General features: G+C 39.7%; 1 protein-coding gene across 1 annotated transcript in view; it reads right to left on the bottom strand.

Moving 5' to 3' along the window:
- syngap1b (synaptic Ras GTPase activating protein 1b) overlaps positions 1 to 12,055 on the bottom strand; it is a 175,166-nt gene that overhangs the window by 46,695 nt on the left and 116,416 nt on the right. Inside the window, 3 exon segments of the mRNA XM_025911552.1 lie at positions 3,351 to 3,449; positions 3,451 to 3,545; positions 3,647 to 3,832. Coding sequence (XP_025767337.1) covers positions 3,351 to 3,449; positions 3,451 to 3,545; positions 3,647 to 3,832 — 380 coding nt within the window.

The raw sequence follows: 12,055 nt of genomic DNA, 5'->3' as shown, positions 1-12,055 counted from the left end.
CCTCAGATGTTAACGTTACACTCATTCCTTTAATAGTAAATTTAAATGTCCCCAAATATGCATGAAATATCATTACATGCTTTTTCTTCCACTGTCCCCTGAAGACGCTTTGCCCATTCAGCTTTTAGGTGCATCCTGAAGTGCTATCATTTATATACCTACAGCATAACGACATTACTCAGTGGGAGAATGACTGGAGGGAAATGACACCTTGTCATGTGGCATGAGTCATATGGCTTTGAAGCCTGTCTTGAGGATGTGACTAAAGACTTGGCTCCATCTGCTGGTTCCAACCTAATAGTCTGCATGACTAAATCTGATTTGATTAGCCGCTCCGTCTGACACTTTAAGTCTCAAAAAGTAGAAAGTCTTCAATTCAAAGAGTGAGAGAAAATCCCGAAACCACAATAAAGCACAATAAAGAGAGCTAACAGGGCGAAAGAGGAGGCACCTGCTTTAGCTTCTGTGGCCGTGTTTGCTGTTCTGCACTTTGTTACTGGCTCAGCTTTGGGTTCATTCCAGGTTACTGGTGTCGTTTAGTGTTCCGGCTCATTTGCTGCTGCGCATGTTTAATAGCTGTGTGTAATTAGTTATTAATTTTTTAAAACACTAATTGTCAAACATGAAATGAAATTCTGTCTGGGTTGAAAAATATGCTCAAAATGGCGACTGATCTCTTAGTAGGAGATTTATTCTGATGCTTACTTTAGCGTTAATGCTGTTTTACACTTGTTACAGCTTGGGGATGATTGATGCTAAATTATACTAAATTACCCAATTTATCGGTTTTGTTAGTTTCCTGTACAACAATAAATGTAATAAGTCCACATTTTTCTGCATCTCTATAACAGATGTGGCAAGTTCAAAGTCAGCATGACCCATGGAGTCATGGAACACAGCAGCATTTAGAGAGAACAAGACAGACTGAACTAAACTGGAATCATCTGTTAAGCAGGCACTTGTCCCCAGGCTAAGTATGTTTCGCCTTAGGTAAGACGTTGCCGTGGGAAAGCATTCTTATACTGCCATTCTGTCACATGCTGCTGGCTTCACAGATGCACACAAGGTGTCCCTTGGCTTCTGTGCCTTGACATGTTGGTCAGGGTAATTGTAGATGCTGCGAGGTAACGTTCCTCTTCTAAAGAGGAACAAAGTTTGGACAGGAAGCCGAAAAGCTGGAGAGGTTGTGGAACACCAGAAGAGGGTTGTGGCTCGTGTCCCATTTGCAACTCGATTTACTTGCTTTTTACTTTCACTTTCAGACGCTGGTTATTAGTGTTTAGGAAGAAAATGTGGTTTGAGTTAAGTATGCTTAACCAGTGTGTTTAAATGTGACACTAAAAGGGTTCAGGATTTGATGGTTCAGGAGAGAGAATGGTCTGGCCTTCAAGACTGACGTCGGGGATCAAAAGCCTCCTGTAAAGCAGTACCACCAGAGCTTACATGAAAGACTGTCACATGCTTGGCTGCAGTTCTGATGAGCAAAATTTGTACCGATAAGCATTTGCGCCTATTTTTAAATCGGGGGATGCAGTAACAGTTCTGCTAGATTTAATTGCAATAATGAATTTTTTTCCTCCAGGTTTCAAGTGACTTGCATTAAACAAAGTGCGAGTTAAAAATCAGAATGACCTTTTTTGTCACTGCTGAAAAGTTTTGTTTGAATCTTATGTTTACACTATGGCACTTATCCTGTCCCTCAGGACTGCTTATCACATCACACAGGCTGAAATATTGATACAACAAACACTCATCTCAGCCACTATGAAAAAATGATGAAATAGAAAAAAACTCTGATCAAGCCCAACTGAGCCTTTACATTTCCTGTAATGGACTATCTTGCTTCTGCAATTTCCAAGTCAGTGGCGGCTATTTTTCATACTGCAGCAGTGAATGGGCAGCAAATAGTTTCCTGTGATGGGATGAAAACACATCCTGCCGTTCCCAGCTACAGTAACGGTGTGCAAACACCAGCAGAAATAATGGAAAAGGAGATGGGTAACATAGACTGCTGGCACAAACTTAATAAGACACCAGTCAATCCTCTAAGCCCCTTTGCGTTAACATTTGATACCTTGTGATTGAGTGTCTGTTGCCATTAATGAAACATAAACAGATTATTTGTGCCCGCAGACACAAAATGTTTCGTGTGTCAGCTGCCCGCTTCTTCTCTGACAGACATCATGTCTGGTTTAAAAAGAGTCACGATGATCCCAGAAATAATAGTGACACAACATTTTTATGCTGCTCATCTTCATTTGACTTTAATGAATCATAGCAGGCATCTGGTGCGTTTTAGCCTATTTACTACGAGTCACATTTACTTTATATCACATTTGCAAACTTTCAGCTCTTTTAAAAACCACAGCATTTTCTTCTTATTAGTGGATATAGTCTCAGACCCTTGGTACAGATGACATTTAGACTGAGTAGTGTATTTAATTGCAATCTAGTTTTTAAAAGTATTTAAAAAGCATTCTCTTCTCCTTGATCTCCTTGGCCTTTGCCTGCTGCAGTTTCTGGATTTATTCATTTAAGGTTTACTAGTTAATAACAGTTTTAGTTTTGTGAACTAACTTTGTAGGTCAAATGCAATCTGGAATTTAAATGCATTCTTCTCAGTTTTTCTAAAGATAAATAAAGAACTTAAAAGCCCACATAAAATAACAGAAGCACAAACAGATTAAACATAAATGTAATACTAAAAATGAAATAACTCATTTAGAATGATTATTAGAAACATGATTCCTTTTTCTTATTTTTTTTTGTATTGCCTTCTTTTTTTTGTATATTTTCATCCATTTATCATCCAGCAGTTTTTTTTCCTGCTGGGGAGTCTTGGCTTGTCTCATGCCCTGTAAAATATTCATGAAATTCAATTATTTTATATTCTTAATAATGCTCATGCAAACAAACAAATTAACAAATTGCTGTGCATGTCTTTTAAAATCCGATCTGTACTTAGGCTAATCTCTATTACTGCACAACGATGAAGTAACTTTGACAAACATTAATGCTGATGAATAGGTCCATTAACGCATTAGTCAGACAATTGATTTTCATATTTTTGCAATAAGAATGGAGAATAATGCCCGTCTGGAATGATGTGAATAAAAATATAACATTAGACAAAATATATACCTTCAATTTCAAAATACTTGGGAGTTAAAAGCTTTTAAACAAACTGGTGTAAAGCTTGCGCCTACTAACAATAACAGCAGCCTAACTGTGTGAACATGTTTCTTTCATGCACATTCCTAGCTGTCGGGCCAAAAGCCGCCTGTATGAGTGTCGGTGTAGCATGCAAAAATAGCCAGTGTCTCTGCTTCAGCCATGTTTGTGTCACATACCTCAACAGGGGGCAGTGGTGCAATATATGCTCCTCCCGCCACTGGACTCGAACCGGCAGCCCTCCAGTCTCCGCCCCAGTACAAGAAGGGGGGGAGGAGGAGGAGGCGGCAGGCGAGTGAGGCAGGGTGAAGGACAGGGAGGGGAGAGGGGCAGCGAGCGGGGCAAGGGGGCGTGCCGGAACCTTTCTTGAAGCCCTTTTGCTGCTGCGGCTGCTGCTGGCAAAAGGCGAGGGAGGGGGAGACGGCCAGGGAGAGAGGGTAAGGGTGAGGTGGGGTGCCGCTGGCCCGACGGCCACAGGTGTGTGGTGGACCCAGGGCGGGAGGAGGGAGGAGGGACAGCGAGAGGGATGGAGGCAGCGAGCGAGGCCGGGAACAGTGGGGGTTACTCACGGATTGTCGGAAGGGTTGAAGGGGGGCAGTGGGAGGGACCTCCATGCTGGGCTGCTTCCCGGTGGCTATGCTCTTCCGCCGGGCGCGATGATCTGCGAAAAGGAGAGGAGGTCATCGGGTAAGACGCTATTACACATCAGTGGAAGGAAAACATCAATGGTAATATGAGGCCAGGACACAAAAATTGCAGTGCGGGACACAGGTAGAGCCAGAGGATGTGGACAAAGTAATGTGGAAATAAACAGCTGCGGGAGAGCCGATATTGACATTCTGCCTGAAGGAACCAAAGAATATGAGAGCTCGATAGAGGTCAAAGGTGAGCGAGACAGAAATAAAACCATGCAAGGTCACACCCATTCACCAGCATCACTGCAGATTCTGCCACTACACAGAAACTCTTATGCACCTTCATCTGTTGAGAGTGTGGGGGCTGACAAAGTGGAGAGATAGATTTTCTGTCTGGTTGTCAGCTGAGGCAAATGTTAACAGTCTGAATGTTGAGGGGAGGGACCGGGAGATGCATGGGTAGAGAGCAGCGAGCATTAAACAAACAAAACACTTATTGACTTCCGTCTCTGAGTCAGTACATAATGCAGCAAATTGTCCAGTAAAGGAATAAAGTTCTGTCCTACACTTGATGGATGATGGAGAGAGTGTGAATGTACACAGAGAGGAGCAAAAACAAAGCACAGGAGGCCAACTAACAGAGCAAAAAACAACAACAGAAAAAAATAAAAAAATCTACTCAAAAATTCACTGAATGTGAATTTTGAAGTATTGCCTACTTTGATCTTTGTGTCTTTCACTTTTGTCCTCCAACCAAATGCTAATTCTATCTGTGTCTCTGCACCAAATTTCTGCACTCTTAATGGGACTTCACAGGATATAATTACATATACACAGTTTTAATTAATTCCTACAAATCAATAAATTGTACATCCATAAGATACATGGGGGATTTTGTTAATTACGTACAAACTCTTTCTTCCAGTGAAAAAAGAAATTATTAAAACCTCATTTTTGTTAAGCTTCTTGTTGGTTAACCATTCAAAAGCTTTCCAAAACTGAGATAATAGTTTACATTTTCAAACAGCTGTTTGTTGGTTTATACGCCATTAGGGCTGCCACAAACGATTATTTTGATGGTCGACTAGTCACCGATTATTTTTGCGATTAGTCAACAAATCAGATCATCCATCCATTGGACGTATGTGCAGCTTATTGCACCAGCATGCATCTGCTCTTATATAACTATCGTTAGCTTACAGCTTGAAGTGTTAAAGGTATGTGCTAACTGAAATTTGCAGATTATCTCGGTGGAGTTTAATAAACTCAGCCGTCTGCTCCTCGCTCGCTAATATATAGCACGACACTGGAGTACATTCTCAACCAGCTCACACTTCTGTTTAATCAGTTTACTGTTTAAATTCTTTGAATTTAATTTGGACAGCCTTCGTTGCATTGTTGTAACGTAATTGGTCTGCAAATGCGGTCTCTACGGAAGCGTAGAGCTGCCACCCAGGCAAAAGAAAAATAGAAGTATATCACGTTATAACGTGAAAAGTTTATTGTTCTAACAAGATACTTTTCACGTTTGAACAACATAATATCACGTTATTACAATATACATAATTATCACGTTCGTACAATATAATATTTATATTGTACGAACGTGATAATCGTCGACGATTTTGATAGTTGACGTAATCGTGACTAGTTGACTAATCGTGGCAGCCCTATAGGCCAATAAAGATTTACAGGAAGAAATCTGCGACATAAATAAAATCTCCTAAGAGTTAAAGAAGTGACAGGAATCTATATATAATAACGCCAATGAATAAAAGACAGGTGAGAATATTGTAAGGACGTGTAGTACTCACTTATAATTCTGCCTTAAAATTTCTGTGCACTCATTTCTAATTTATACAATTTTGTTTACAACACACCACACAGTTGAATACTAGAAAAGTATATTTTTCATTTGCATGAATGGAGGGAAAAAGCACCATTACAATATGCCAACTAACACATAGCAACTTTTGCTGCTCTAACAGCAGAAACTGGCTAACGACGGTTAGCTAAGTATCTTCATAAACTGTACCACAAGCTAAACCTTTCTAGCAACAGAAAAAAAGAATGACTTCCTAACACATTTAACACAGTTTTAACGACCTTTCTGTGTTCACTAACATAGAGGCATGCTAGAGGCACAACAAGACATGCAATGCTAGCATGCTTACCAGTTATCATCCTACCATATGCTAATTAACAGTAAACACAAAGTACAGCAGAGGCTGTCATTAGTTTGGCAAATCTGATGGTGGTACAAAAGGAAAGCAGTCTCACTGTCTTTCTAAATATAGGCTAAAACTGGCGTGTACTTTTATCAGCCTTAATAGCTGCCATGTGCCTATTGACAAGTAGCCACTATTTATCTGTTGTGTTACATCAGTTCTGTGCTGAGTGAAAAAATATTGTGAGAAAGAGAAGAAAGACTTGTGTGGAAAATAACAACCAGAACAAAACACCACTGATATCAGGACTAGCTGGAGGACAAATTATTTTCAATTTGATATGGCGATGAAGGCAAACAGTAAGGGGCGGGGTATAAAATCAAGCACCTAGTCATGCAGACTGCTTCTACAAATATTTGTGACAGAACGGGTCAATCTCAGGTACCATGATGGGACGCCACCTGCGCAACAAATCCAGTGATGAATTTCCTCCCTACTAAATATTCCACAGTCAACTGTTAGTGGTATTATAACAAAGTGGAAGTGATTGGGAACGACAGCAACTCAGACATGAAGTGAAAATAACAGAGCGTGGTTAGCAGACGGTACACAAAGGTCCCCAACTTTTTGCAGCCTTAGTCACTATAGGCTTCCAAACTTCATGTGGCCTTCAGATTAACTCAAAAACTACGTGTAGAGAGCTTCGTGGAATGTTGTTTTCATGACTGAGCAGCTGGATTCAAGCCTTACATGACCAAGTGCAAAGCAAAGGATGCATTGGTATAAAGCTCGCTGCTACTCGACTCTACAGCAGTGTTCTCTGGAGTGACAAATCATGCTTCTCCATCTGACAGGTGGATGGACAAGTCTGGGTTTGGCGGTTGCTAGTCTGACTGCATTGTGCTAAGTGTAGTTTTGTTTGGTGTGAAAGAACTTAACTGGCCTGCATAGAGTCCTAATCTCAACCCGAGAGAATATCTATGGGATGAATTAGAGTGGAGACTATGAAGCAGGTGCTGTAGGTGCATAAATCATTTTAACTCGTTTATATCTGACATAGACTGAAACTTTCAGGAGATTTGGTAACTCAGGGGACCTTAAGCTGTGCCCACACTGGAAGTGTTTCACTTTGAAACTGACATCTGGTCACTTGCTGACATTCCAGGCTCTGGTTGCCAAGGTAACCTTCTAGGTCAAGTGTCAATCAACGTGTCAGTCGGTAGCCCCTTCAATCGCTCGTCTAGTAGTTCAGAAAAGTTTTTTCCAGGTCCCGCCCACTTCCCGTTGCCAGCAGTTATTTCGCCCATAGTTGCTTGAAATCTAAAAATGTCAGTCAGTTTCAGTGGTTTTTGGTCACCATGGCGCTGGAAATCACTTGCAATATAGACACAGCTTAAGATTGGCTGGTCGACTCCTGACGATGAAAGTGCAGAGACAGAGATTGTGGATATTATGGTAATATTAGACATTACCATCTGCAGAGCCAAACCACTAAAATGGCTGAAAAAACTGAAATAAAATCCTGAGCCACGGTAAATATGTAGAGTTACCACAAGCTACCATGTTTCATCAGTCTTAGAAAAGGATCACCATACCAAACCTGCTTAAATCATCACTTTTACTATCCTAAAACTCATCAGGAAGATGCCTATCAAAGTCAACTTTAATCCAGTTTTAATCAGGCATTTTTTGTCCAGTTTTTCCCTTTACTTTCAGCACGGCCCTCTGAAAAGACCTGGAACATGCTAAATGTGATGAATATGATACAGGTAATAAACTGGTTATATGTGTTGAAATTTCTGATATTATTTTCCTGTATTTCAGCCCATCTCACATCGTTTCACATTGATCATGCTGGTATCTGTGCTCTTTCCCTGCTTTCTCCTTCTCTCAGCCTCTTCTGTCACACTCAGACACACACACGCCTCCTCTCTCCCACGCAGCTATTTTACATAATTCAAATAGTGCATTTACCCTGCTACCTCTCCTCAGCCCTTGATCTTTCTCTCTTTCTTTCACCTCCTTGCACCCTCTTGTTCCCTCCCCTTCAGATATGTGCATCATGTAGAGCCTTCCATTTTCTTCATACTTACCTTTATCTGCATTCCTCTTTTATCCTCATCGGCCCTCTGCTCTCATTCTCTGTCATTTACCTGCAATCCTTTCACTGTGAGCCTGCCCCTCTTTCTGCCTGCAGTGTTCTCCTACCCACACAAGGTGGGAAAAATAAATGACCATCACAGAGTTTGTCGCAAAACGCGCCAGGACCCCCCCCCAAAAAATGTACAGCTTCAAACTCTACCACCTGTAGGCTGCATGACAGACAAGTGGAGGAGTCTTAAATCTGTCAGAGAAGAAGAGAAAAATCTACAATAAAATGTGACACTTTTGACAGCTGATCATAATTATATGAAAAGTTATTTTGATGGTTATATAACAGCAAACCTTTTTTCATTTGAATAAAATGAAACTGGAGCTTTTATGGAGACTAAAATGAAAGAAAGTGAAACTTTTTGGTATCTGGTTCTTTCTGATGGATCTAAAGATACTGAAACTATTCCAGGACGTGATCTACTTTAGCTTTTGAGATACTGAATGAGTTCATGAACTTGGAAAGAGTTCTTCAGCTATCTTGTGAAGGAGCCATGGCTCTCTCTCAGTATCACTCACAGTTTCTTAGGTGTTTGTTACTCTGCAAGAGGTGTTAATTATTGGAAATTATCATGGGTGATGCCCTGTAAATCTGCAAGTTATACTATCAACATTTATGTATCACGACTGCGCCAAACGCAATTAAAAGATCGTAGAACAGGCAGCTTAATTGATCCAATTCAGAATTTATCTTTTCCCAAACTAATTAGTGTAACCAGGAGGAGCAGACTGTGCAAATAAGAGAATGGTGATTTAGGATTCAACTGGCAGCAGTATTATGACAGCAAAAACAAAGTTTGGACTGCTTCTGTGGGTTTAGACAGTGAGATCACAAAAACAAGCAGCCTGTGAGTTGGTGTACTATCATAACCCTTAAAGTGTGTGTCTGTGTGTGTGTGTTTTAAGACATTTTGTCCTTTTGGTGCCAGTTTGGAGCCACACAGAGCATGTGTTTTATTACATCCTCCACTGAAGGGTTTTATTCAGGGCAGAAGTCTTTGTCTGCTTTTGGTAGCTGCAGCTGTCATTTTAACCCATGAGAACACCAGTTTTCTATGTTCAAAAGTTTATGTCTTGTGCTTACTGCTGCCTTCCAAACCAGTGATGTGGATCATCAGTTGAAAAATATCAAGTCTAATCTTGTTTTCTCAGCTGGACCAAGTGCACCTTTTTTTCTTTTTGCTGGATCACTGTGCACAGATCAACATCACAGTACATGCAACAGGATAAAACTAACATATGCAGTCTTATTTTATAACAATTAGCTAACTGCAAAACTGAGTGAGAAAAAGCTGATGAAATCACAGTGCAGAGTTACTCTCAGCTCTGGTAGCGATTGGTGTTAGCAAGGCAAACTGAACAACCAAAAGTTACGCCAATGTAAAAGTGCAAAAATCAGTTCCACAAATGGCCACTTGGCTCCAAAGGCGACCCAATCACCATGTAAAATTAAACAACTTTAAACAAAATGAGCAGAGAAATAAAAACTGTTCAAATTAACTGATGGGTGGCTGCCATTTCACTTGTTCAGTGTTAATTTGTATTAATAGTCACTGTAAAAATGGGATTCTAAGCTTGGGTTACTCTCAAAATCAGTGAGCCAGTATATGACTGATGACAGCACAAAAACATGCACACAAACACATGGTTCATGTTGTTTTTAAATCTTTTCTCAAAGTTACCACTCGTGACATAGCCATTATTATTTTTAACTAGTTGTACTTGTCAGGTTTTCTTTTTTGTGAGGAATGAACCACAGAAGTCTGGTAAGCAGTCTAAACAAAATTTATGAGCTTATATGCCAAATATGCTAATGTCTATATTCAAAAACAAACAAACCAACAAACACAATGGTGGCAGTCAAAATGCCAGAGTAAAGGCCTCAAAAAAAGTATGCAACAAATAAATGATGACATGATGACCATGTCAGTTTATAGTTTAAACCATATGTGAGACCATTTCATCTCTTGATGCCTGGTGTGTCTTGCAGCCATATGTGGCTAACGCTCTCTGGTATGACAAGACCTTTTTACTGAACTACTACTGAGACATGTGCCTTTTTTTTTTACTTTAACTATGATGCTGTGATTTCATATCTTAGATTCTAAACTAGAGCTGCACTACACCCTACTATGAATCATATCTTTTTCTCTTTTTGTTACATACTCAAAAAGTTTAACAAAAGCAAAAAAAAAAAGCAGAAACCATAACCACTTGACAAGTTTAAAGCAATAATAAGATATGAAATACCTTGCTTTTTATTATAAAAAAGATCTCACTTGGAGCACTTCTCATTATATTAGAAACTGCAGAGCAAGAATCCCATGTGCCATGCAAGCATTTACTTTCTATGTCCAAAGAGACTCCGGAGTGGTGTTGGGATTTAAATGCAGTTTGACCTCCAAAACATGATCTTTTTCCAGGCTTTTCCCAGTGTGAGCACTCTGTCTGCTTTTATTCTTATTTATACACACATACAGAAAAAATCTGAAGGGGGAATACTAATCCCTTTCTTGTAATTTGCAGAATTGGTCACAGAGGGCAGATTACAGCTGACTTATAGTACACAGTATATAAATCATGACTGCAATTTAAAGATGCCCCAGTCTGCAACACAATGCCTTAGAGAGGGTATAAGTAGCCAGTTTTAAAGTCCTGCTTGTTCATGTAGCAGGACACTACACAAAAAATGGTGGTAATCACATTAGCACAACATACATGTATGTCTGCCAGCAATGCTCTCCAAATACCAAGAGTCCAACTATTGCAATCCTAAGTTAATAGCTAAGCAACCAGCATAAGCAAACTAGCTGATGCTGGAGGGGAGATGATCTAGACACTTGACCCGATGTATTCAATCCTCACAGTTACGCAGCGTGAAAGCTTAGGTGTGCAGTTTCTCTGTGCATTACAAAGAAAATGTTAACCCACAGAAACAACAATCCACTGTAAGACCACAATATTTCATGGTGGGATTGACAAAAGACAAAATTCTCTTGTCATTTATTACTGATGTTTAATAATTTTATGATAATACTGTTAAAAAACATGGAACTTACAAAATAGATTATTAAATTGTATATCTTTTTCTTTAAATTAACAACTTCAGTACATTTATAAATCTTTGGCCTTCTGTTAGAGGACTCGCAGTATCTTCATGCAAACATCCCAAATGGCTTTTTTACAGAATTGCAGAGCAGAGTGCTGTGAAATTTCTTATAAATATTGTGATTATTTCACCAATAACGGTTTGTTTACTTTGGGGACACGATCGCACTACCACAGATGGCGTGGGGGCAGTGTCAGCAGTAAAAGTAAGATAAACACCTGTATGATGGATTTTAGCATGAAATGCTATTCTAATTGTTTTGTTTTTAGATACTAATTGTGTCTTATTATTTTATCAGTATATGTCTATACAACAAAAAAGCAGAAGGAAATAAAACGTGCAGTGGGTGCTGATGTCCCCGTGGCACCATGAGTGTATATTCTGGTGGTAAAAGTTTGGAAAATGGCTTTGAACTTTCACAAAGAACTAAAAGCCTTAAAGTATTGTGTTCTTAACAGGTATGTGCACATAAAGATGCCAAAAAAGAGTAAGAACAATCACTTTGTTATATACAAAATGTTATTATATCTGTGGCCTTTAAAAAGTTCAGCATGTCTGAAGCACAAAGTTTTGTGCTTTCAAATGATGCATAGTTTGTCAAATACCTTTGAAAAATCACCACCAGAACTTATATTTACTCGGGTCCTCTTTTCTGTGTTTGGAGCACACATCTGGACTCACATTCACACCTACGAGGAATTTAGAACCACCAGTTAATCGAACCCCACAAACTGCATGTCTTTGGACTGTCGGAGGAAGCTGGAGCACCCAGAGGCTACCCACGCAAACGTGGACAGAACATGCAAATTACTAGCTGACTG

Source organism: Oreochromis niloticus, linkage group LG11, assembly GCF_001858045.2.
Source record: "Oreochromis niloticus isolate F11D_XX linkage group LG11, O_niloticus_UMD_NMBU, whole genome shotgun sequence".
Classification (NCBI taxonomy): domain Eukaryota; kingdom Metazoa; phylum Chordata; class Actinopteri; order Cichliformes; family Cichlidae; genus Oreochromis; species Oreochromis niloticus.
The sequence above is the reverse complement of the archived record's forward strand: the minus strand, read 5'-3'. Positions and strand labels throughout refer to the sequence as shown.